The 27064-nt window shown below is 43.0% G+C and overlaps 2 protein-coding genes across 3 annotated transcripts in view; both read right to left on the reverse strand.

The window, feature by feature from the left end:
• TSPAN2 (tetraspanin 2) overlaps positions 1-16332 on the reverse strand; it is a 67919-nt gene extending 51587 nt beyond the window's left edge. For both annotated transcript variants that reach the window (XM_043962929.1, XM_043962928.1), the window contains exon 1: positions 16188-16332. In XM_043962929.1, the coding sequence (XP_043818864.1) occupies positions 16188-16256 (69 nt within the window). In that variant the 5' untranslated portion in view covers positions 16257-16332. The remainder of the gene's footprint in view (positions 1-16187) is intronic.
• Positions 16333-21586: 5254 nt separating this feature from the next.
• Positions 21587-24645, reverse strand: LOC122725700 (lys-63-specific deubiquitinase BRCC36). Its single transcript, XM_043962927.1, has one exon. It carries the CDS (start codon positions 24573-24575, stop codon positions 23790-23792), a length of 786 nt encoding a protein of 261 aa, XP_043818862.1. The 5' UTR covers positions 24576-24645; the 3' UTR covers positions 21587-23789.
• Between the last annotated feature and the right edge of the window lie 2419 nt (positions 24646-27064).

The following is a 27064-nucleotide window of genomic DNA, read 5'->3' on the forward strand; positions in this document are numbered from 1 at the left end:
ATAAAATGGGAATAATAACAATATTAATAAGGGGCAGCTAGGTGGCGCAGTGGATAGAGCACTGGCCCTGGAGTCAGGAGGACCTGAGTTCAAATCCAGCCTCAGACACTTAACACTTACTAGCTGTGTGACCCTGGGCAAGTCACTTAACCCCAATTGCCTCACTAAAAAAAAAAAAAAATAATGCCTACCTCCCAGAATTTCTTTGCACACCTTGAAGTGCTATATAAATGCCAGTTATTGTTATTATTGTTGTTACTATATTGTCTTAAAGGGCAAGCAGGCATTTGTCCAATTGTGCTATATTGGGGAAATCACTTATCCTTTGTGAGACTCAGTGATTCCTGCTGCAAAATGAGGGAGGTGGAGCAGATGATCTCTGTGGGCCCTGCTAGCCCTAACATTGTGTGAACAATAGCCAGTGTGGTCACTTATACTTTGGGTTCTTTGAGGATAAAGAGTATGGCGAATGGATTTATGGGAGTGGAAACTCTGCCTTCTGGCTGAACACGGTAATTCATCCATCCTCTTCTGGAGTAGTCCCCAACCTTCATCATAAGGCCTAATAATGTCACTCCAATCGGGCAGCTAGCAAGACCCTGAAGACACCATTCACTGGACCAATACTGCACCAACATCTTTCTGGATGTATTTTCTTCAAGTGATACTTACAGAAAGTCCTTAAATTACAGTGTTTCCTGTGACTGTATCTGGCTAACTCGGCTGAGCATTGTTATGAGATGTGGGAGGTGGAAAACCTGAGTTCCAGTTCTGATTCTGCTACTTCCTAGGTCTGTGATCTTGGCCAAGAGATAGAGGGGATTCTTCCTCGGGTCTGGGTTGGACTCAAAGGCTCTGGAGCTCCTTTCTGGCTCTGAGATCCACTATTCCTGGACCTCATCTGTAAACTAGGCACAATAGATTCTTATAGTCTTTTTTTTTTTTAAGTGAGTCAATTGGGGTTAAGTGACTTGCCCAGGGTCACACAGCTAGTAAGTGTTAAGTGTCTGAGGTCAGATTTGAACTCAGGTACTCCTGACTCCAGGGCCGGTGCTCTATCCACTGCGCCACCTAGCTGCCCCCTGGGGCAATAGATTCAATGATCTCTAAAGGGCCCTTCCAGCTCAAAAGCCTAGGATTCTTTGAAAGTTGCAGGTGAGGGGCAGCTAGGTGGCGCAGTGGATAAAGCACGGGCTCTGGATTCAGAAGGACCTGAGTTCAAATCGGGACTCAGACACTTGACACTTACTAGCTCTGTGACTCTGGGCAAGTCACGTAACCCTCATTGCCCTGAAAAAAAAAAAAAAAGAAAGTTGCAGGTGAGCAGTAGTAACAGAGAACAATCTTGTGCCCTGGAAGCAAGAGGATACTGATAGGAGACACTAGGTCCGAGGATTCAGGGTTGCCTAGGAAATACTGAACAAATTCCTCTGGAAGCACTTCAGAAGCGCTTAGCCAGATATAAGCAACCAAATTCTCCCCCAATGAAGACAAATATGGCAACATGGGTCTCGATTTGTAAGCCTATGATTCTGTGGAGTAGGCGTTTAAAAAAAAATTCTGGACCCGTGATTTGGGTGGAGGGGTGAGGAAACTCCTTCCACCAAGCCAGGATACCAAATCTCTCCCAATTTAATAATCATAGAGAGTTACCTTGGGGCTCCTGAGATGCTGAGTGATTTGACCAGAATTACCTAGTCACTCTATATTGGAGAAGAACTGGAACCCAGGTGTTTCTGATTCCAAGGCCAGCTCTTTCTTTACTACACCTCAAGAGGTAGCTTACCAGAGATAGTGCTATTGTCTTTTTACAGGTGAGGAAACTGAGGATCAGCGAGTCTAAATGATTTGTCTGTGGTCACACAGCTGGTAGATGTCAAGAGATGGGATGGGAGTCAAGTCTCTCCCAGCTCCAAGTCCAATATTTTCTCCATCACACACCATCATTTTACATCCAGCCTCAGTCCAACCTACAACCTTGGTCTCTACTGTGAATTCAAACAAAAGCAAACCCGTCATCTCGGGTCTGGAGCTGTCTTCATTTAAAGCTTTTATGCTGATAATTGCTCATTGGGAAATAGGAACACAGATGGGAGTTGCATCACAGAGCACTCCTCCCAATTCTGGTCACAAGAAGCATTAGGAGGTTCAAACCAGAAGCATATTTGCTCTAGGACCCGATGTGGCATTTTTCAGAGAAGAAGAGAAAATAGGTTTTCATCCTATTATTATGCAGTATCAAAGTGGGGGCGGGGTAGGGCAATGGTCAGAGAGTGGTATATATATATGGGGGATTTGGGAGAAGGTGGGTAATTTTAAAAAACTACCTAGAAACAAATATATTGCTTTCACTTAGAAAAGAATCCAAGGGACCACTCAGCTCAGCTTTTCCGGTAAGTCTTAGGACAGGCAGAATCAGGAGATCGATCTGTAGTCAGGAGAGATGCTAGTGGTTGTTTGGTCTGGAAACATCAAATGTTCAATGAACTCCAAGCAGCTGATTGATTGAACATCCTCCTCCTTTTCTGGGCTTTCTGTGAAGTTCTTGGAAGATGGCCTTCAGGTAAGGTGGTATTTCTATACAGTCAACACCTGATTCTCCGAACTAGGAAGGCAGCAGGGATGCAGTCTAAATCACTGCTATATGGCCTGGGGATGCAGGATGTAACTGTGTGTGTGTGTGTGTGTGTGTGTGTGTGTGTGTGTGTGTGTGTGTGTGTGAGAGAGAGAGAGAGAGAGAGAGAGAGAGAGAGAGAGAGAGAGAGAGAGAGAGAGAGGAAATTGGGGTTAAGTGACTTGCCCAGGGTCACACAGCTAGTAAGTGTTAAATGTCTGAGGCCGGATTTGAGCTCAGGTTCTCCTGACTCCAGGGCCAGTGTTCTATCCACTGCACCATCTAGCTGCCCCCAGGATGTAACTTTTTATTTTGTTTTCTGGACAAATTTACCTCTTTCTGTTTGATATAGCCCAGGGATTCTTAACTTTTGGGGGGTTGTGGACCCCTTTGGCAATCTGAATGAATTCTATGGACCCCTTCTCAGAATATTTGTTTAAATTCATAAAATAGAATACTTAGGACTACAAAAGAAACTGATTATATTTACATACTTACATATACATATTTATGTGTATATACGTATATACCCATGTATGTATGCACACACATATAAAACCTAATTCATAGATGTAGGGTTAAGAACACCTGATCTAGACCATTAAAATTATTTTAAATGTTTTTTTATTAAAATTAATTTGCATCCTTAAATATGCATCATTTGACAATAGAGTAGGAATGCTAATGGGTGTGTCCGATGTCAAGGGAAAAAAGTAACAAGAAACTAAAAAGTTAGCTTTGGCCTATCCACAAATTGGATAATTCACACATGGATAATGGTGAATTGGTTGTATTTATGAATTTGATATGGCATCTTTCTTGAAGAAAACAGGGAAAGAGGGAAAGAACTAGCAAGAATTGGGAAGGAGGGCTTCTGGTTGTGGGATATTCTTTAACCAGCAAAACTGAAACACCCTGTATTCCCAGAGAATGACATCAGTCAGCAGGTAAAGCCTAGAATCACTGCGATACTGGAAAAACAAACTAATAAAACAAAAATAAAAATCTGTCCAAGTCAGAAGAAGGGCGTCAAATTCTTTCCATTCCTAACACTGTCAGGAGGAAGGGAGGGAACCACATCTTTTTTTCATCCTATAAGACTCTGACCTCCATAGCCCCTACACAGCATCAGGCATGTTGTGGGTTGTAGATGAAGAAATGAATGCCAGCAAGATGGATAATGAGGACCCATTCACTCTGTAATTGATGTCCTCATAAGCTTTTCTCACATTCTCACATTACAAAGGATAGAGCATTCAGTGGTATATATGTATTTGAATGTGTGTATATGTATATACAGATGTGTATATCTATCACACACACACACACACACACACACATAAAGGCAGCTAGGTGACACAGTGGATAGAATGCTGGTCCTAGAGTCAGGAAGACCCGAGTTCAAATCTGGCCTCAGACACTTCCTAGCTGTGTGACCCTGGGCAAGTCATTTCACTTCTGTTTGCTTCAGTTTCATTATCTGTAAAATGAGCTGGAGAAGGAAAAGGCAAACCACTCCAATACGTTTGCCAAGCAAATGCCAAATGGGGTGATGAAGAGTTGGACATGACTGAAAACAAAGATAGATAGGTAGGTAGATATATAGATAAGAATTTCTTTCTAGAATGCCCACATTTTTGCTATTCGTGATTATTTTCACCATTTTTAGCCATGCCAGGAAGAGTGAAAGCAAGGAAAGAAAAAAATGTTTCAGGAAAGTATTGGTTTAGACATGAGCAGGACTGTTGATGGCAACAGAGCTCTGTGGTCAGCCCTGTTTGCATTAGGTAGGCAAAATATATGCTATGAAAAAGCTAGTTTGGACAGTGTTCATTAGGAAACATTGGCTTATAGCTTGGGTTTTTATAGTGCTTTTCCTCTATAGCATTTTCATAGTGACTCATTCCCCCTCACCACATCCTTATGAGCTCAGTAAGGCAAGTGAGGCAAGTGCTATCGACTCTTCTGCAAAAAGGGAGACATTGAGTTGAAATGGCAGATCAATGGGCCAAGTTCCCTTAGTCTCCAGACCTTCTGCCTCCTCTTCTGGAGCTCCTGTTACTAGAGAAGGGGTCAGAAACTCAGAGCTCTCTGCCATGAGACAGAGCCTGGAGTTGTGGTCGACTTGGTATCCTTGGCCACAGTTCTGCCAATTGGCTTCTCTGAGCAGGATGCTCGTGTGAGCCTGCCAAGACTCCCCCACTTCCCACACAGAACTGCTGCTCCCCCCACCTGTCCCCTGACCTGGCTCTTGTGAGTTGCCACCACCAAGCATCCTCTTTGCCAATCTGTTTCTCCTCACTACCATGAAGCCAGGTAACAACAAGGAAAAGCATATGCTTCTGAAAGCTTGAAAACTTGAATACTGGAACATACTGTCCTTTTGGGAATCTTGGATTAAATGAGTCCATTCAATTCTCCCCTCTCTAGTCCATCCACCACACAAATGTTAAATTGAGCTTCCTAAACCACAAGTTTGGCCCTCTCCCTCACGCAGTAAATTTCACTGGCTCCCTATCACCTCCAGGATCAATTGTAGTTATTATATTTGTAAAATTATTGTTTTTATATTATTATATAGTATTATTCATATTATTATATATAATATACGATATTATATATAAAATATAGAAAAATTTGAGTTCAAAAGCCTTCATAATTTGGCCCTCTTGTATTTTTCTAGGCTTCTCACACCATACTTATGCCCATATCTTGTACAATCCAGTAACACTGACCTCCTTGCTGTTCCTTTTTTTTTTTTTTTGATGAGGCTATTGGGGTTAAGTGATTTGTCCAGGGTCACACAGCTAGTAAGTGTCAAGTGTCTGAGGCCAGATTTGAACTCAGGTCCTCCTGAATCCAGGGCCAGTGCTCTATCCACTGTGCCACCTAGCTGCCCCTCCTTGCTGTTCCTTTAAGGAGACACTATCTCCAGTCTCTGGGCATTTGCCCTGGCAATCCCCTATGCCAAGAATGCTCCCCCTTCTCATCTCCGCCTCCTGGTTTCCCTGGTTTCTTTCAAGTTTCAGCTAAAATTCCACCTCCTACAAGAAGCCTTTCCTGATCTTGCTTAAAGCTAATGCCTTCTCCTCTGTTGGTTCTCTCCAATTTCTCCAGTATTCAGGTGGTTTTTATGTAGTACCTTTCTTTGTATCCCCAGTGCTTAGCAAGAATAGGTGCTTAATAATGACTTGTTGACTTTGTGCTAGGTATGGAACACCTTTTTTTTTTCATTTTATGTGTAGGGAACTCCAAGTGTAGAGACTCCCTCCATTGTTGCAGATCGATAACTGGTCTGTAACTTGTACTCACTGATTGCTCAGGGTCACACAGCTAGTTATGTGCCAGTAGAGACTTAAACCCAAGTCTTCCTGACTCAAGGACAGTTGACTTTCAGGCACTTGGGATACAAAAACAAAAAGGAGAAATGGTTTCATGATCATGACCTGACAGAGGAAGAAGAAATACTGGACTGGGAATAAGAAGACCAGAGTTCAAGATGTACCATGAACACTACTTGTGAAACTTTCCGCCAGTCTCTTAACCCTCAAGGGTAGTTAGGTGGCTCAATGGATAGAGCCCTGGAGTTAGGAGAACATGAGTTCAAATCCAGCTTCAGACATTTACTAGTTGTGTGACCCTGGGCAAGTCACTCAACCCTGCTTGCCTCAGTTCCTCATCTGTAAAATGAGAAGGAAATAGTAAGCCACTCCAGTATTTTTGCCAAGAAAACCCCAAATGGGGTCATGAAGAGTCAGACATGACTGAAATGACTCAACAACAAAAACAACTTAACCCTTTATGCCTCAGATTCCTCCCCTGATGCAGGATGGAACTGCACTGCATCTCTTCCAGTCCTACAATTCTGAGATTATCTGACCATTTCTATCATATCAGTCATAGAAATACTAATGCTATATTAAGGTTGGAATTGGAATGCTACATAAGTCAGGAAGAATATTACTTCCCAGACATCAATAGCTTGACTTCTGTCATTATTTGGGATTTTTTTAAAGCTCTATATTGCTTGTTTGGGTGACACACATTTCCTGGAATTTTCCATGATTTCTGTACTTGAAATGTCAGGCCACAGTTATAGCCATAAGATTTGGGGCTTTTAAAAAAATTCTCTTTAGTTTTAGTTTCTTGAGAAAATGAGGAAAAATGGAAAAGGTGTCTTTAGGAGAGCCCAGAATCTACACACTAACCAAAGCTCCCAATCAGCATTTTTGCTTTTTCCTTTAGATCATTCAAAAAATATTGCTGTTCTATCAACTTTGCTATAACCTTTTTTTTTCAGGGCAATGAGAGTTAAGTGACTTGCCCAGGGTCACACAGCTAGTAAGTGTCAAGTGTCTGAGGCCAGATTTGAACTCAGGTCCTCCTGAATCCAGGGCCGGTGCTTTATTCACTGTGCCACCTAGCTGCCCCTATAACCTTTCTTCATTCCAGCAGAATGTAAGCTCCTTGAGGGTAGGCATTATCTTCCCATTAGTCTTTATCTCTCTAGTGCCTAGTTCAATGTGTATTTTTTTTTTAAGGCAATTGGGGTTAAGTAACTTGCACAAGGTCACACAGCTAGTAAGGGTCAAGTGTCTGAGGCTGAATTTGAACTCAGGGCCTCCTGACTCCAGGGCTGGTGCTCTACTCACTATACCACCTAGCTGCCCCCAAATGTGTAATTCTTCAAGGCATTCTGGTTCAACTGCCAAGTAAAAGAAGGGCAGTAATGCCTAACAAATTTGGAAAGGTAAGTTGGTGTCAGGTTGTGAAGGGCCTTAAAAAGCCAAACAGAGGATTTTTCTATTTAATACAAAAGGCGATATGGAGATGCTGAAGTTTATTGAGGAGGAGAGAGACGTGGTTAGACCTGAGTTTTAGGAAAATCACTTTAGCAGCTATATAGAGTATGGGGCAGAGTGTTTTGAGATTTGAGACAGGGGGACTACTTCAATAGTCCTAGTGGAAAGTGATGGGAACTTGAGCAAAGGTAATGGCTGGGGGGGTGGGGTGGGGAGTAGATGCAAAAGATGTTGTAGAGACAGAAATGAAAAGGTCTGGCAACTGAATGGATATGGGAGACGAAAGAGAGTGAGGAGGTGAGGATATTGTTGAGATTGTCGGCTTGGGCAAGTGCTTGGGATGGTGATGCTTTGAACAGACATATGGACCTATGAGAGAGGTATGAGTTTTAGGGAAAAGATAACAAGTTCTGTTGTGGACATGTTTTTGTTTGAGATGCCTCTGGAATATCTCATTTGAAATGTCCCATCAGATGATAGAGATAGAGCCCAGGAGCCTGACTGGGGCTGGATTTCTTCTGGGAAGGGACTGAACCATGTTTTGCTTTACTCACTCCTGGACTCTCTTCAGTATCTTCCTCCTCCTTGGGTGCTTCTGCCTTCCTATATTAGATCAGCCATGACCTTAAATCCTTGACTACCCAAATCTACTCAATCCCTCTAATTTAGCCAAGCCTGTCCTCTGTGGGATTGTCTTTTCCTAGGTTGCCTAAACCTTGGTTTGGACACTGAGAAAATTCAGCTGATGCCAGGCCATCGGACAATAATTCTAAGGTATCTAGGATAATTTTGCTTTCTTCTCATCCTGAAAAGGTACAAAAGTGAAGCTGAGCTGAAAAATGCAATCCATCTACAGAGAAAAAAACTGATGGTAACTGAATGTAGACTGAAGTATAATTTTTTTTTTGGTTAGTTCCTCTTTCTAAAGTTATTCTGTCTATTTTCTTTCACAACCTGACTAATATGGAGATATTTTGCATGACTGCACATGTATAACTTATACTGAATTGCTTGATTTCTTAGGGAGCGGTGGGGAAGGGGAAGAGAATTTGGAACACGAGTTTTAAAAAATCATTGTGAAAAATTTGTTTTTACATGTAACTTTGGGAAAATTTGAAATAAATAAATTTATTATCATTAAAAAAAGAATTATGGTGGTGAGTTCTGAAAAAAAAAAGTGAAGCTGAGCCTACTATGGGCAACCAAGCAAAATGTCCTGCAGCTTTTGGGGGGAGTGGCTCATTACTAGCAGGGGTCCCAATTCTTCACTAGTGTGAGGCATTCCGAATGAGTCTTCCATCCTCCAGCCCATGCCTCATATCAAAGCCAGAAAAATCTTCCTTATGTATAAATCTGATCATGTCACTCTTCTGCTCAAATACTTTCAGTGACTCCCTATTACCTACCAAGTAAAATTCAAATTTTTTTGCTTGATATTCAAGGCCCTCTACTATCTTCCTACTGTTATCCCATGTTACTTCCCTCCCCATATTTTGTGTTCCTGCCAAACTGGACAACTCTTGGCTCCAGGGACACACACTATATTTTCCTGTTTTGGTGTCTTTGCTCGGGCTTTTTACTGTTCCAGGTCTGGGGGGCAGCTAGGTGGCACAGTGGATAGAGCACCGGCCCTGGAGTCAGGAGTACCTGAGTTCAAATCTCAGACACTTAACACTTACTAGCTGTGTGACCCTGGGCAAGTCACTTAACCCCAATTGCCTCACTAAAAAAAAAACAAAAACCAAAAAACAAACAAACAAAAAAACCTATTCCAGGTCTGGAATGTCCTTTCCCCACTTCATTCTCTGCACCTGTCCAGTTCTTACCCCTCCCTTAAAGGCCAATTCAAATGCTACTTCCCTCATGTAGTTCCTCCCAGCTGGTCATGACTCTCCCCATCAGATTTCATGTAATACTCTAATTTCATAACTACCTAGTGTCATGAATTTTTTCATATTAAAGCATCTGCTTTGATATCTTATTTCCCAATTAGGAAGTAAACACTTTGAGGAGAGGAACTGCGGTTATATCTACACTTTGCTATTCCCCCCACCCCTTTACTCCCCCAGCTCCTACCCAGTCCTTAGTACAGGGCTCTACACACAGCAGAAGCTTAATAATATATGTTTGCTATATTGTATTACAGGTATTTTTTACTCCCAGATGTCTCAGAAAGCAGCAGTTATAAGGCCACAGATACAATCTCCTGACACTACAATGTAGCTGGATTACATGAGGGCTTGTAGGATGTGAGCTGAAATTACTAGGAAAAAAGTTTTTAAAAAAATCTTCCATTTCTAATTGATATCAGTGACTCCAATGTGCAACATTCAAATTAATTAGCAGAACTTGCAAGACATCCTGGAAAGAACACGGATTTGGGAAACTGGAGATCCTTGGGTTGGAATCTCATTTCTGACACTGTGTGACCCCGGGCAAGCTCCTTAACCTCTCTGAGCCTCAGTTTCCGTATGGTAAAATGAAGACACTACCTGCAGGGGTTACCTCTCTCAGGGGCCTGTGGTGAGATCCCAATGAGTTTTAGTTGTGCTCTGTAACACTTAATGGGCTATATAAACGTCAGTAAGGCTGCTGTTGTTGTTGTCATTGTCGCTATCTTCTCTTCTCCACCCCAACCAGGTTGATGACTGCATGTTCTCCATCCCCGTTGCCCCGCTATAGCAGGGGTCAAAAGCAAAGTGGAAGGGCTCTGTTTGCCATATATGGCATCTGACTTTCATCATCTGAGGAGAGCTGTTTCCTGTTGGGTCAGTATAGCCCTAAGAGCCCAGGGTACACAGCACAATGTGAGGAAAACGCTGAGCTCACAACAATATACCAAGGAATAAACAGCTCTGAGGTTTGCCTTTAAATCACCATAAGTGGACAGGGTGGGTGGTGGTGTGTTATTCATATTGCTATGCAACAGGGGAAAAAAAAATAAAGGTGATTTCACCCACAGCCCCAGGAATACTTTGTTCTATCAGATTGTGGTGTCTGAATCTAGACATGCTGGAGGGAGGAGGGTTTTTCATGTCAGATACCAGCCACAGTATCAGAAAGCAATTCTGGGCTGGCAATTGCTGGTTGTTGGTTTTTTTCCCCCTCTTGAAATTCCACAGTGAATATATTTAGAGGCGCTCAGGGAAGGGAGTCTGCTGTTACAGTGGGTTTGATAGAGTCCAGTGTTTACAAAGCCAGGATCAGAACCTTGGGAAACTCAAACCAAACTGTCAGCAGGATGCAAAGTGATTTATCAAGTTGTGGATTACAAATTACACCTTCCAAAGAGGCCCAGGGCCAGCTGAGCCACTGGAGTATGGGGAGACCCTACAAAGGGAAGAGGAAATGCTGCCCTGGACAGTCCTGAGAGCCTGCATCTCCGGAAAGCTCAGGGGGACCTGAGTATTTATGTAAATAAAAGATGTTTAAGGGCCCTCTCAGTTTTCAGGAAGTTAGTTCTTTGTCCCCTCTTCCAACAGCACCCTATCCCTCAAATCCTATTGTTCAGGAAACAGCCAGGGGATGAACTAGGTCAGGATTTTTCTGGATTTTGGTCTCCTCACAAAGCAGAGGCAATTATTTAGGTAATTTGTCCCAAGTCAAAGCTCCTTGCCAAATCATCTGTCCTCTTTACCTGAATGGGGTTATACTGCTGGGAAGGGCTGCGTTGGAGGGGAACAGGGACCCTGTTTCTTTGTCTAGGGTTAGCCCATGTAATAAATTTTAATAAAGGCGCCTAACGAATACTTGCTAAATTGAACTGAATATCTGAAATTTTAAAATGAACCAAGAGGCAACCCCCCCAAAAAAAACCCAACCCAATTCCAACCCCGCCCCAAAACAAAACAAAAAAGAGACTATAAAGACAGTCAGTAGGACAGAGGGATAAAGGACAGAGTTGTGAATGGGTTGTGATCTGCGCTCTTGGAGGGAGTTTCCACACTGAGGTCACAGAACCATTGAAATACTATAGAACAAGGCCGACTGAGTCAGCCTTGCTGGCTAAGGGGCAGAGTACAGATTTTTCTCAAGATGCAGCTAATCCAAGTCATTAACAAGCCTTCCTGTCAAAAGGCATACTATAGTTATTCTCCCTTTTGTGGTTTTGCTCAAGTTCTCTCTTCTTCCCCCTGCCTCCCACCTGGCAATATGCCCTTTGCTGTCTTTTACCCAGTTCCTACTTATCATTCAAAGGGCCAGGTATAGGAGATGAAGTGCTGGACTTGGAATCAGGAAGATGTGAGTTCAAATTCAGCCTCAGATACTTCCTAGTTCTATGACTCTGAGCAAGTCATTTAACCTCTGTTTACCTCCATTTCCTCATCTGTAAAATGGGGATGATAATAAACACCTACCTCCCAGGGTTGTTCTGAGGATAAAATATTTGCAAAGCACTTTGTAAGCCTTAAAATGTTATAGAAATGCTATGATTATTATCATTTTGTTATTATTGTTAATAATAATTCTTCCACAAAACCTTTTCTGACTACTTGGAAAACACACTTAAAGGGAAGTCAGGAAACCTCACCCACTAACTGTTCTGATCTTTGAAAAGTCACTTCTCTCCCCCTATCTAATAAGGAACTTGGCCTAGATTCAACAATTCAGCAAACATTTATTAATTCCATCCTCCCCACAAGACAGTGTGGGGCAAAAGCCTCCCTTGTCTTGTGTTTTTTACATCACCATAGTCATCCTAAGGATCCCTCCCCATCCTACTCCCCCTGGGGCAGGTAGGTGGCGCAGGAGGACCTTAGTTCAAATCCAGCCTCTGACACTTGAAACTTACTAGCTGTGTGACTCTAGGCAAGTCACTTGACACTGACTGCGTCTAACATCTGGGGTCATCTTGATATACACACACACATACATACACACACATACACATATATATGTTTCTTGCCATTGGACCCAGATGGCTCAGGAGGAGAGATTGAGGTTAGTGACTTTGCACAGCCCTCTGTAATGATTGGAATGATGCCACCTGCTGGAGAGTTACAGTAGGAAAGCTCCACCATAAGGAGAAGGCATCTGAGGGCAAGCCATGAGGTCAGTTCCTTGGCGTCAGGAAGTGACGTTTGCTCGTGGGTACTACTGTCTATCAAGGCTACCAGCCAATCAACTTGAGGAGCCTCCCATTTCTGGGAAGAGGACACGAAGTAGGAAGTGGATGCTGGCAGAGGGCTTTTTTCTCTTTTGGTTCCTGACCTCCCAATGGCAGGTCGGATGATGGGGTCTCTTAGAAATAGTTAGATTTTTACCTTTCTCTCTGATCCTAGTGCTCTTTAAAAAATACTTAAACACTTAAATATTCTTGCTAAAGCTTATAATTTACTGGCGACCACTCATTAGATTTTAGATAGTATAGCTAGAATTGTAGCTCCTTACACCTCCCTCACTTAAATCCAATTCACTGCAAGTCATGACATTGGTAAGTGATATCATGATGACATCACCTACCAATTTCACGGTTTCCTTTGAGAATGAAGGACAAACAACAGCTTAGTACAGTGTCTAACGCACGGTAGGCTCTTAATAAATGTTGATTGATTACCTCTGACACATTCCAGCTGTAGGACCACGGGTCCCACTTAACCTCTCTTTGCCCAACACAATTCCAGAAGATAAATGAAGAGAATAGTGACGAGAGGAGTTTTTGATCTATGTTGGTAGAGGGAATTTCTGCACCTGAGAGTACCCTATATATATGAAATTGCAAATTTGAGCCTCTCCCCAAATGCACAAAGCACTGTTGCAGATTCAGAGAGGAAAAACAAGAGCCCCAGTCCTCAAGGAGCTTATCCAAAAGGTGGAGATAAGACATGTATATAGACAAGTGATAAGCAGAGTGAGAATATGACCAGGGCAGAGTCAAGATGCAGATCCAAAGTCTGGAATCTTGAGGGAGAGAATAGGATCCCAGATCTGGAGGAGGAAGGCACCTTAGAACTCAGCTAGAATAACCTCTAAGCAGGTTGGAGGAGATGGGTTAAGTACCTTGCCCAGATAGTAAGGAAAGAGATTAGGATTTAAACTCAGGTCCTGGGACTCCAAATTCATTGCCTTTTCTACCTCAATACATTTCCTCCAGACCACTTTTTAGATCCAATATATTATGATTCTATATTGCAACAGTACAAGATCTCTAATACTCAAGACGCAAATTGATACCACACAATTTTCTCTTCATTAATAAACCACTTGGTGTTGTTTCATCCTTTTTGTCACCTTTTTTAAAACAAAAAAAAATTGTAAAATCCTTAAAGGCAGGAAGTGTGTTTTATTCTTCTCTTACAAGCCACTGAGATATTCTGGTATGGTGAATATAGGACAGGCCTGGAAGTTAGGAAGCCTTAGGTTCAAAGTCAGATTGAGGACACATAAACTGTGTAACAATAGGCAAATCACTTAAGTTTTCAGGGCTTCCAGATAACTCTCTAAATGTCACTTAAAGAGAAGTTGCCCCTCTTTATTTCTCCATCAGAACACAGTTGTTCGGGCACCTAGGTGGCACAGTGGATAAAGCTCACTGACCCTGGATTCAGGAAGACCTGAGTTCAAATCTGGCCTCAGACACTTGACACTTATTAGCTGTGTGACCTGGGCAAGTAAGAATACAGTTGTTTTCTACTGTGATTGAATCATACGTCAAGACTAAAAAAAACAACCCCCACTGCTAGATCTAAGACCAATTCGTGCCATATAATTGGTACTTTGTAAATACTAATTAATAAACCTTTTTGCAGCAGATTTACCCTCCCAATTATACTCTTTTCAGGCAGATTGTAAAACCAATTTGTCTCCATGAAGAGAAGGGGAGAGATGGTCCAGAAAAGATTTGTAATTGGTATTAAAAATATGCAGCAGATAATCCAGAGTAGATAATTTATATCTTGATGATCAAGGCTCAGCAACACATGTAACATGAAATTTCTTAAAGTCTCGAATTTTGTGCCTTGATAAGCATTGATTCATAAAAGAAACTCGGTGAAACTGTCTGGGCTGGCAGAAATCATGTGTTTGACATTTTAGAAGAATATACTTCTCTTCCAAACCTTCTGCTGGAGACTCCTGCTAAGGGCAGCCAAGGGAGAATGCGGTCTTCTGGGAATTCCTCTGCTTTGGCAGAGACAAGTGGAGACTACCTCATTCCCAGGGGCCCATTTATTAATTAGTCACAATTGGGAGAAGAAGGTCTTTCTCAAATTGAACACTTTCCCCAAACCAGCAAGAATCCTTTCCTTCCATACCTTCTTCGAAGATTGGGTAGTTTTAAATGGCTCAGGTCACTACTGCCCCATTCCTGTCCCATAGGAATAACTTAAATTAGTTGGTACTTTGGTGTTTATAAGACAATTTCTTCCCCACAATCCTGTTAGGTAGATTCTACAGATATTATTATCTCTGTTTTATATATGAGGAAACTGAGGCTTAAGAAGTCACCATCACCCAGCAGATAGGATATGTCAGAACGAAGATCCAAACTCCAAACTTCTAACTCCTAACTCTGGACCAATTGTTCTTTTTTTGATATCACTACTGTATCAGAAAACAAAACCAAAAAACCTACATTCAGCAGAGATTCCTCACCCCTACCACATAGCCTGTTGTCCTTTGGCGCAGTCCCCTTACCCAATGCAAGGTAAGGGAGAGAGAGAAAACATTTAGACCCTATTTTGATTCCTTGAAGATGTAGGCACAGAGAGATCTGGGAAGGGTCTTGTCTTAGTCATGCCTCTGAGAATTTGAAATACCCAAGGCTTCATGACCCTCTGCCAGGGAACCACTGCCTCCACCTAGGAGGTGGGAACCATATTTGGTGCTTGCTCCTCCTATTGTCAATAAACTCCTTCGGAGTTGGATGAGATCATCTCTGAGAATCAAAAGGTGCTGGGTACATTGGAGGATTCTGAGAGACCTGGTTGGCTTCGGGGACAAGACTGTTTACCTTGGGAAACCCCCCTCACACAAGCCTCTGGTCCCCAGCCAGCACTTCCTCTTCTCTGCTGGGGACCTGGGTCTACCGTGAACCAACGTCCTCCTGCACTGCCCCCCCCTTCTCCAAAACAAGAGATTTCTCTCCAAATTTGGTTCTGTTTCATGGCCTCAAAGGGGCATCCTGCACCTGCCAGGACCCTCCTGGCCCCTTGATCAGACAGACCCTGGCTCCTGAGGGGAGGGAAGGCTGGAGAGAAAAAACCAAACCTGACGGACAATCAGGTTAGAGGGTGGGAGGGGAGGTGGGGCTGGTGAAGGCAGAAAATCCACACCAGGTGAGGAGAAGCAGGTGGTGCCCCATTCATCCAGAATTGCCTGGAGGACTGAGGAGGGCTGGGGGAGCCTTTAGAGAGAGGCAGGAAGGAATCCCTGCCCCAGAATGAAATCTCAGTTTAAAATGACTCCCCGAGTCCTCTCCCGCCATCCCCCAACCTTTCTGCCTACCTCGTTTGCTTTTTCCTCTATGCCTCTCCATCCCTTTTTCTCCGGTTCTCTCCTTCTTCTCTTTGTGTCTCTGTCTTATTTCCCCTTTAGGTTCGCGCACACACATACATGTATGCACACACATACATGCACACATATGCACACGCCCCTTCCTCCCCCTTCAGTTCCCCCCACCCCTTCACTGTCACTCTCGATCTCACGCCCGCCCGGACCCAGACTCAGCAACTGCAGTCCCTCCTTCCCATCCTCCTTGGGGAAACCCCCCCATTTGTCCCGCTCCCCTCAACCTGGGGGCGCCCACCCCGCTCCCCGCTTGGGGCTCTCACCCAGAAAAGCAGGTTGAAGGCGAGCAGCATGTACTTGATGCAGCGCAGGCCCCCGAGGACGCGCCCCATCCTGCGGCCCCGGCAGCAGCGGGATCCCGAGTCCCCAGGCCCGGCTGCGAGCTCAGCTGGAGCCCCGCGGGGAGGGGGCGGGGCCACGGGGAGGGCGGGGCTTCGGGCAGGGGAGGGATGGGGAAGGGGGCGCTGTGCATGTAGAGGGAGGGAAAGGGAGAGGGGTTTGGAGAGAGAGGAGGGGGGAACCAGAGGGCGTAGGAGAGTGATGGAGGGAGGAGGGGCGTGGGTTGAGGGAGAAGAGAGCTCTTGGAATGGTCTGGGGGCCAGAATTAGCAAGTGCCACGCTCCCTCCCTCTTTCCATACCGATACTGTGTGAAGTGCCTCTTTGGACTCCCCAGCAATGATGAAAGGAGCTTTTGGTAAGAAAAAACCTCCAGGGGAACCCTTTTGATCTAGAACTGTTAGCCTGCTTAATCAGTAAGAGAAACTGACCGCATCCGCAGGGCTTGTGACTATACCAGGGGAAGGTGGTTTTAGGTAGGACAGTCGATCAATTCAAACAAGCATTTGTGAGGTACCTGCTCCCCGCCAGGGACTGGGGGGTCCAAAGTAAAAAATGAAAGCCCCTTCCTTCAAAGAGCTTACATTCTTTTGGGAGTAAATACCATGTATACGCATGGCCTACGCAAAACAAATACAAACATGGACAAGACCTGTGATTTCACTGGTGTTAGGCAGTCCTAGGTGAAGAAATGTCCTCTGTAAGGCAAGTCCCTACTTCATCTGCAGTTTAGTCATACAGAAAGTAGGGAGCAATGCCCAGGGGTCAGAAAGCTAGTGTTGTGTCAAAGTTAGGACCTGAACCATCTTCCTGGCTTCGAGACCTATGGGAGACATTCATATAGAGAAAGTACAATGTAATTTTAGAGGATATGCCAAGAGCTGGTGGAATTGAGAAGGGCAGTGCACTTAAGGTTGGAGTTAAAACGACCCCCCCCCCCATCCCTCACCTCAGGGAATTTACATTCTGTTGGGGGAATACATGTAAAACAGTTAAGTATATATAATAATAGTAATAGTAATAATAATAATATCTAACATTTATAGAGAGCTTGAAGGTTTGCCAGGCACTTTACAAATATCTCATTTTCTCCTCATAACCAGTGAGGAAGTAAGTGTATTATTGTGCCCACTTTATAGATGAGGAAATCCAGGCAGAGGTAAAGTGACTTTTCCAGGGTCACACAGCCAGTTAAGTTTTGGAGGCTGGATTTGAAATTAGGTTTTACTGACTGTAGTTCTAGCACTGTTTCCACTTCAAATCCTAGCTGCTTTATATATGTGATAATCTGAGGAGGGTGAGAGGGCTCACCAACAATGAAGGGGGATCATGGGAGGTTTTCTATAGGAGATCCAAAGAGGTGAGCCTTGAAGGGAGCTAGAGTTCCTGGGAGATGGAGGTGAGGAGGGGGTGCATTGGAATGTATTGGCATAGGAGACAATTTATGAAAAGTTAATCTGGAGTGCCCAGTTCAGGGAGCAGCCCTAGTCTTGACTCTGTAAAGCAGGCTGGCTGCGAATGGCTCCAGGATACCAAGACACTCAGGAGTTACATGTCTCATCCCACAAAGAACAATTTTTCTAGGGAGTATGTGCTGGGAGGAGCAGGATTCCCCCCTCTCTCCCTCCCCCACGATTTTCCAAAGAAGAATGCTTACCTTAATAGGCATGAAGTTGAGGCAGCAGGGAGACAGCTGCCAGGAGGCTCCCAGCTGCGGTCACCACACTAGCTCAGCCTGCCAGCTAAGTTTGTAGAGTGGGAGGGCTGACACCGGGTCTGGACTCCTGCTAAAGTCAGCTAACAGTCATCGGTTCTGAAAAAAGCATTCAAATCATCACGACCTTAACGGTGTTGTAGAAATCTGAACAAAAAGGCCAAAGCTTTTTGAATAGGGTATTGTGATAACTAGTAGCGAGAGGATTGTGCTCAAAAGGCCCTTCCTCAGACATCATCTAATCCAACCTCTTCATTTTTTTTGGAATAAGAGTGAGACTCAGAGGGGCTAAGTGATTTTTCCAAGGTCCCGCACATAATTACATATCAGAGTCAGGATCTGAACCTAGATCCTCGGCCCCAATCCATCAGCACAAGTGTCTGTCGACTACCGATGACAGCAAAAGACAGTGTGTTGATTGCTGTGCAGAAAACTAGAGACAAGTAGGAATTGCTGAGAGAGAAGGGACCTCAGAGGCAATCTAATCTTAAACAATAACTGAAGAATGAATCCCTCTTACTACACAGTGGACATGGTGGGAACCCATTATCTAAAGCAGGACATTGTTGGATTACTTTAACTGTTAGGAAGTGTTTCCAGTCCTTCAAAGAGGTTCTAGACTAGAGTGTATTGTGTGGGGGTGGGGGTGGAGTTGGGATGGTGGTAGTAATACAGGACATAAAAGCAGAAAAAAACACACCTATCTAACAATTCAAGGCAGTATCAAATGAACTTTTACATTGATCATCTCATTCATTTCTGTGCAGTTGCTTTCCCTTGCCTCCTACCCCTACCCTACCCCTTCCTGACTTGGGCACAAGATCTTAGTCTTTTGAATTTACACTGGAAAGGGTTCTGGCAGGGAGGAAGAATATGCATTACAGCAGAGGCCCCAAATATTGCCCACAACACTCTGGAGTGGGGCAGGACCAAATTAAAATGTAATTGGGAAATACTTAACAAGATAAATAAAACATAGATAACATTACATTTGAAAACTAAGTTAATACTGGCCTGCAGGGATCCATATATATACAGATTAGTGGCTCTCATTTCTATTTGAGTTTGACATCACTGCATTAGAGGACCAGTTAAATAGGCAGTTCCTAAGGAGCTGTCTTTCTCTGGGAAGCCTAAATCATTTGTCACTGTCGTCAGTCTCTGCATCTTATGGAGTAAGAATACCATGAATTCCTTTGTTATGAAATGTATAGAAAAAGTCCTCAGTTTATATTAGGACAGCCAATGAAATAAGCATAAGCACTTTATTCCATGATGATATAACCAATATCCTACTTATATTTTGGATAGTGTCCTCCCAGCCCCTATGCCTACTATAGTGTCTGGCAAACAGTAGGCAATTAATGGCTATTAAATTGAACAAATAAAATTAAACAAATTGTTTCTACAATTCAAGAAACTTGTAAACAAACAAGCAATATAGTTTATTCTTTATACTGTACAGTAAAACCTCAATCAAAACCCAACTAATTGGAATTTGACTAGGATTGTTCATGAGTTCTGATTCTTGGAGATTCAAATGTAAAGAAAACAGGTGTACACTTGGGATTTTAAACAGATATCTATCACACAGATGGCTGGAGGGCTCTCCCTCTTTGCTTTTGCCTCTTGAAATTTGTAGGTCATGTTAGAGAAGTGGCCTCCAAACCCTTCTGCTCTTATACTCTTTTCAGTAATGTTTTTTGAGCCTCCCAATATAAATAATCTACATGGATTTCTGTACTGATGTTTTATGTCCATTATAAACCATAGACATAAATAGAAGCTGAGAAAGGAGGAGATAAAGATGATAGCCTTAGCATAGCTAGATACAGCTATTTAGATGGCACTTTAAGGTTTGGAATACTTTACCTGTTATCTTATTTAATCCTCACAACAAATCTGGGAGGTTGGTATAAAAGATGAAATAAACCATTTAAAACATTTATTTTATTAACATCGTAATAATCCTTTCTGGTCTCACTAACATTATTGTAAGACATAGTGCGGCAATTGGGGTTAAGTGACTTGCCCAGGGTCACACAGCTAGTAAGTGTTAAGTGTCTGAAGTCGAATTTGAATTCAAGTCCTCCTGAATCCAGGGCTGGTGCTCTATCCACCGTGCCACCTAGCTGCCCCTTCGTTATTTTTGAAAGTCTAGACTTGACACATTGTAATAATGATTCCAAAGTTTGAAGTTCAGTTCATTTCCATTTTGTTGGCTATGATTGGTGAAAAATGTGGGTAGATCTGAATGGAAATGCATCGTTGGCAATGCTTACCGAATCTCAGTACTAATTTTCAATCCTACCCACCAGTAAGGCAAATGTTTTTGTTGAAAATTCTTCTCTGATTGTCATTCAAACTAACTGGATGGTGTTGTACTTTTATATTTTTATTTATTTTATTATTACTATTTATTTTACTTTTATATTTTTAACAAATAGATTCATGCTGACTGCAACTGTTTGGAAAATCTGTGAAGAGGTTAGAAAATTCTGTTTCCAAGTTTAAGTGTGTAGATATCAGTACACACACACACACACACACACACACACACACTCTTTTCCTCCCAGAAAATAGTAGTAGGGATTTTATTTTTCTCTTCATATTCCTAATGCTTAGCACAGGACCCTACATATTTTGTTGATTTGTTTTAGTCACGTCTGACTCTGTGATCCCATTTCTTGGCATCACTGGAGTGATTTGCCATTTCTGTCTCCAGCTCATTTTACAGATGAGGAACTGAGGCAAACAGGGTTAAATGACTTGCCCTGGGTCACACAGCTGCTGTCTGAGGTTGAATTTGAATTCATGTCTTCCTGCCACCAGGCCTGCTGCTCGATCCACTTCAATACCTAGCCACCCTACCTACTTACATATAGCAGGTAGCTAATAAGTGTTTGTTGAATTGAATCAAATTGATTTTCTGCTCAAAAACCTTCAATGCTTAATTAATAAAGTTTAAACTCCTTACCTTGTCATTTAAGGCCCTCTACAAAATGGGACCAATCAACTCAGACTTTATTTCCCCACTATTGACACTTTTGCTGCCTTGACACTTTGGGCCATTCAGTTAAAATTCCCCTCCTACCTGCCTTCATTTATTGAAATTCTACCCATCCTTCACGAGCCAGCTCCAGGGTTACCTTGGAAACTTTTCTCTGAATAATTGCCATGATGTATAATTATCTGTTTCATGGCATTTATAGGCAGCCTTCAACATATTTCTGTACTGTCACAGGGGGAAGGGAAGAAGTATTTATATAGTGCCTACTATGTGTCAGGCACTGTGCCAAGTGCTTTATAAATACTATCTCGTTTGATCCTCACAAAGAGCCTTAGGAGCGAGGTACTGTTATTATCCTCATTTTTTTGTTGTTGTTGTTCAGTCATTTCAGACTCTTTGTGACTCCGTTTGGAGTTTTCTTGGCAGATACTGGAGTGGTTTGCCATTTTCTTCTCTAGATCATTTTACTGACCAGGAAACTGAAGCAAACAGAGTTAAGTGACTTGCCCACACCTAATACATATCTGAGGCCAGATTTGAACTCCGAAGATGTCTTCCTGACTCCAAGCCTGATGCCCTATCTACTGTGCCACCAACTCCCTGGCCCCATTTTACAGTTGAGGAAATTGAAGCTAAGTGACTTGCCCAGGATCACACAACTAAGTAAGGGTCTGAGGCTGAATCTGAACTCAGGTCTTTCTGACATCAGTCTCAGTGCTCTGCCTACTGCCTTTATTACAGCTTCTGGCAATCATAAAACATTGAAACTAGGAGATGTTAGAGAACACACCTACAATTATATAAATTAAGAAACTGAGTCCCAACAAAGTCAAATGATTTGCCTAAAATCCTACAAGTAGTATGTCACACAGCTGGAACTCATACCCAAGTCTAGGGATCTTTCCACTCACTATACTGTGCTTCCTCCCCAACAGACCTCAGACATCATCTTGCTCAACTACCATTCAATGCCCATATCTCTTCCTCAGCACCCCCTAGAGGTGATCACCTAGTCTCTGATGAATGCTCTTAATGACAGTGAACTTATTACCTTCATAACATCCAATTTTGTAAAGATGTGTTCATTAGGAAGCTCTTTTTTTAATCCTGGCTCTATCCTCTTGAGGCAAACCAGATAAAAATAATCCCTCTTTCACGTGACAGTCTTTCAGACATCTGATGAGAGTGAATATATCCTCTGTAAGTCTTTATATATAATAATATAATATATAAGTTATTTCTCCCAGACTGATTTGTATACTCAAATCTGCCATTTCATCAATGTGAATGTTTCCTTCAATAACGTGGATTACAATTTATCTGTACCTGCCTACTCTCTATGAATCTTGTCCATATATTCCCATCAGTCCACCCAAGGATTCACTTGATTTATGTGGAAGATTCCTTGATTTCTCCTCACATCTTGGGTATACCACTGGAGAACACAAGCTATCCATTAGTTATCCCTTGCTTTCACTTTGTAACTAGGCAATAAACAAGCATTTAGTAAGCCCATCTTAAAAAAAAAATTTCCCCTGATGACATTCTTTACTTCACAATGCTTCTCTTCCCCACCCTCTTAGTAATACTCATTTTTAATTCTTTGCCGACTAGAGTATTATATAACTAGCCACTATACAACATTGGTAAAATGTAATTTAAAATATGAACCCGTGTTTCTGGAAAAAGTTCAGCATTATCAAAGAAGATCTATGATTTTTTTCAAAGACATCTAGCCTACTCTCCTCCTACTTAATTCTGGGGCCATGAACCATTTATTCAAGACAAGCATTCAAGTGCACATATATGTGTATACACACAAATATGTATGTACATGTTCATGTGCATGTATACAATACATACGTACATGGATGAGTAGGCAAATAATATATGTATATGTAAATAAATTATTACTAATGAATGTACTTTGCATCTGGGCAATAAAAGCCATCTCTATGTAGGTTTTCATATATATGTTTTTGTGTATTTGTATGTGCACACCCATACATTCATACTGGTATATGTATATATCAATGTGTGTGTATATATCTCTATATATACATACACACACCTATAAAACATACCGGTTGTCTTTTCTGTATGTTTGCATGTATTTATGTGTTTATAGTACCTACACACCAGTACATGTGTGCATACTGGTTAATACTTATAAATGTACTCTGCTGCGACTAATTACATCTCGGCAATAAAAATCACCTTTTAGTGACGTTTTTCCTATTTCATCTCCTAGAGTCCACCCCCACCCCACTACCTTGTATCTAATAGCTAGCATCTATATAGTATCTAACATTTGCACAATGCTTTATATATCTTTCTCATTTGATCCTTACAACAACCCTGTGTGGCAGGTGCTATTATAAAGATAAGGTGGCTTGTCCCGGGCTCACACAGGTAACGTCTGGAGAATATGAACTCAAGTCCAGTGTCCTGGGCATTGTGCCCCTCACAGGCCTTTCTATTTGCACATACCCATATACAGGTATACGCTGCCTCCCCTAGGCAAGCTCCTGACTGTACGCTCAGCACCTGGTGCAGTTAATGGCTCAGAGGCGGCTCTTCCCCTTCCCCCCACGCATACATCTTTCTTTCCGTGGGGAGGATTAAATGCACAGACAATTCTGCTGGAATTTTTACCAAAATACTTTATATAAAAATCGGGCTCTTCCGCCGCCTGCTCACAGGGTGTGTCCCCTCCGTCCCGCGGCCCTTCCGTTGGCACCAGGAATGCCCCCAGGCCCGCCCGCCTGCCTGCTCCCCGCTGGGGGCGGGGCGGTGGCTGGGGCTCAGTCCAGGGCGGCCAGCTCCTGCAGCAGCTGCTCCTTCTCCCGCTGCAGCTCCCGCACCCGCTGCTGGTTCTGCTCCAGCCGGTCCTCCAGCCACTGCAGCAACGGCCCGCTGATGGCCGACATCTGGCTGCAGAGGTTCTTGGTAAAGACGGAGCCGTTGTGGATCATGGTCACCGAGTCCAGGTGTGGCAGGCTGTGGATGCGCCGGTACGCGTCCTGCTCCTCCTGGCATAGGATCTTGGGCAGCTCGATGGCCGACTCGAGGCACACCTTGCCGATGGTGTCGTGCGGCACCACGTGGATGGGGACCTCGATGCGCTCGTAGTCGGCGCTCTTCTGGGCCTGCACCGACTGGAAGCACGTGTACAGCAGGCGGCCCGTCTTGGTGTTCTTGTCCTCGATGAAGCACGAGAAGATGAGGCCCACGAAGCCCTGGTCCATCATCTGGTACATGGCCTGCGTGCGCACGTCCACGTGCGACGGCCACACGGTGATGTGCGGGTGCGAGTGGTACCAGCCCACCACGCGCACCGGCCGGCCCGTCAGCTCGGCCAGCCGCTCGGCCTCCGTGGACGCGGCCGACAGCTGCTCGGGGGAGATCTCCACGCGGTCCTTGCGCTTGTCCGACCGCCGCAGGATGATCACCGAGTGGATGTGCACGATCTTGCTGGCGTCCACCTCGCCGATGCACAGCCCCATCACCTCCTCCTTCTCCGTGCTCAGGGCATGATTGAGGCACACCAGGAACGCGTCCGAGTCCAGGTGCACCGCCGCGACGGCCATGTCGGATTCGCCGTTCAGCGCTTCCGCTCCGCCGGGCTCCGGCGGCTCCAGCGGCTACTGCGCCTGCGCGGACTCGGGCGCCTTCCCGGCGGGCGGATGGGCGGGGGGGCGGGGCCAGCCCGGCTCGAACTGCTGTGGGGGGTGGGGTGCGGGAGCGGGGCGGAGCCCGGGCCATTCAACACAGCCTAGGGGAGGAAGGAGGGAAAAGGGAGGGGGGAGAAGAGGAGAGAGGAGGCGGAACCTGGGGCCTCGCGGAGCAGCCTAGGGCAGAAGGGAGAAGGAGGAGGGAGGTAGGGGAGGGGGAGGAGGATAGGGACGGTTGGCTGCCTCCTTGTGATCCGGGATGTTGTTGAACTAGCTTCGATCTGTTGTTACAGTAATCTCGGTTTTTTTAAACTTTAGTTTGAATTGTGAAAATCGTTATCAAAAAAACATACCAAAAAAAAAGAAGAAGAGGCTTGTATGAGAAACTAATCTTGTGTTGAAAATACACTTAAAAAAAGAAATATATGAAAATTAAAAAAAATATGCTATATTAAAATGTAAAATAAAGGTGCTTTAAGCATGTTAAATGTGAAATAAAATATCTTGTGTATTGTAATATATTAAAATGTAAAAGAAATATATGATAAATATTAAAACGTAGTATTTATAATATAATAAATTGATATATAAAATAAGTATTATGTATAATGTGTAACATTCAGTTTTAAAACAGGGCATTAAACAAATATATTTGTTATTTATTACATTAAAATGCAAAATAAATTATGTTAAACAATACTAAATATAAAATAAATTTGTTTATATAAAATTACGTCAACATAACAAGCTGACAAGCATTACATGCAACATTTAAATATAAATATATTGCATTATGTATATTTTGTAGTTATTAGAATATGAGTAATAACATGTTAAAATGTAAAACTAATAAATCATGTAGAATATATATTAAGATATAAAAGCAACCTATATTATATATAATATAATAGATTGCTTTTATACCAATACTATATATAATGTAGATTGCTTTTACATAAATATATTCTGCATATCATACGTAGTCTATACATAATCTAATATAGATTGCTTTTACATGTTAATGTACGATATAAGATACTGGATAGTATATTGGACTGGCATTGGACATGCCATTTCATTGATGCTGAGAACTCCCAGTGAAGATTCTCTATACCCATCCAGGATGCTAATTGACCCCTTCTCTGCAACTTACAGTTACCTAAAACACTGAAGGGTTAAAATCGTTGTCCAGGGTCTCCTCCCCTTCTCTCCATTCCCTCCAGATAAGAACAGGCAGTTCTTAAATGAAAATATGCAAACTCGCAATTAAATGAAAAATTCTCCAGATCACTATTAACAGGAGAAATTAAAATTCAAACAACATTGTATGTCAGATTGCCAAAAATGATGATGATGACGACGACTAAGATGATGATGAATATTTATATAGTGCTTACTATGTGCCCAGTACTGTGCTAAGCTTTACAATTATGATATCATTTAGCCAGGATTCAGATCTAGGCTCTCTGCCTCCAAATCGAGGTCTCTGTATGTGTCAGCAAAAGACATGGGGCCAGGGGGCAGCTAGGTGGTGCAGTGGATAAAGCCCTGGCCCTGGATTTGGGAGGACCTGAGTTCAAATCCGGCCTTAGACACTTGACACTTACTAGCTGTGTGACCCTAGGCAAGTCACTTAACCCCAATTGCCTCACAAAAAAAAAAAAAAGACATGGGGGCAAAGAGGCTAAGAAGCGTTAGTGCAATTTTCTTTCAGTTGACATCCATTAGGGAAACAATTTGGAATCATAGTCCCAAAGTCATTAAATTGTACATATCCTTTAACCTCCTCCCCTCAAATAAAGGGCCCTCTCTGATAAATGTGTAGCCAAGCAAAATCAAATACCTTGGTAGTGTCTGAGAATGCAAGTCTCACTGTGCATTCTCCACCATATATATTAGATAAGGCATAAAAACAGGAAAAGAAACATATGTTCACCAAAGTTGTTTGCCACCATCATGGAAGAAATCCAGGACAGAGTCCGGGTTGAATCGGGATTTGTTATACATGCCAGATGCTCCTCTTTGCTGAAATCATAGTGCTTTTGCATCAAATACTCTGGGGAGTTTTGGGGCAGAGTTTCATTATGACTTAGAGACTTTGGTTTAACTATTATTGCAGGGAACCTCCATATACCCATTGCTGAGTGGGCTATTTGGGGGTTAGTTCTCTTCTCCTCAGGACTCAGACAGATGCTCACAGTGGCTTGAATATTCCTGAGGAAGAGAAGTTTAGACAAGTTGTACATTTCAAGGAATCAAGGCATTTTGCTGTGTTGGATGTGAGACATCTTTTTGGAAGAGGACCTTTAGCCAGAATTTTGTTCTACTGGATCAAATTCATTTTACAATTGGGGAAACAATAGTCAGATCTTGTATTCTCTTCATCTTTCAGTCAGCTATGTAAT

Source organism: Dromiciops gliroides, chromosome 4, assembly GCF_019393635.1.
Source record: "Dromiciops gliroides isolate mDroGli1 chromosome 4, mDroGli1.pri, whole genome shotgun sequence".
Lineage (NCBI taxonomy): Eukaryota > Metazoa > Chordata > Mammalia > Microbiotheria > Microbiotheriidae > Dromiciops > Dromiciops gliroides.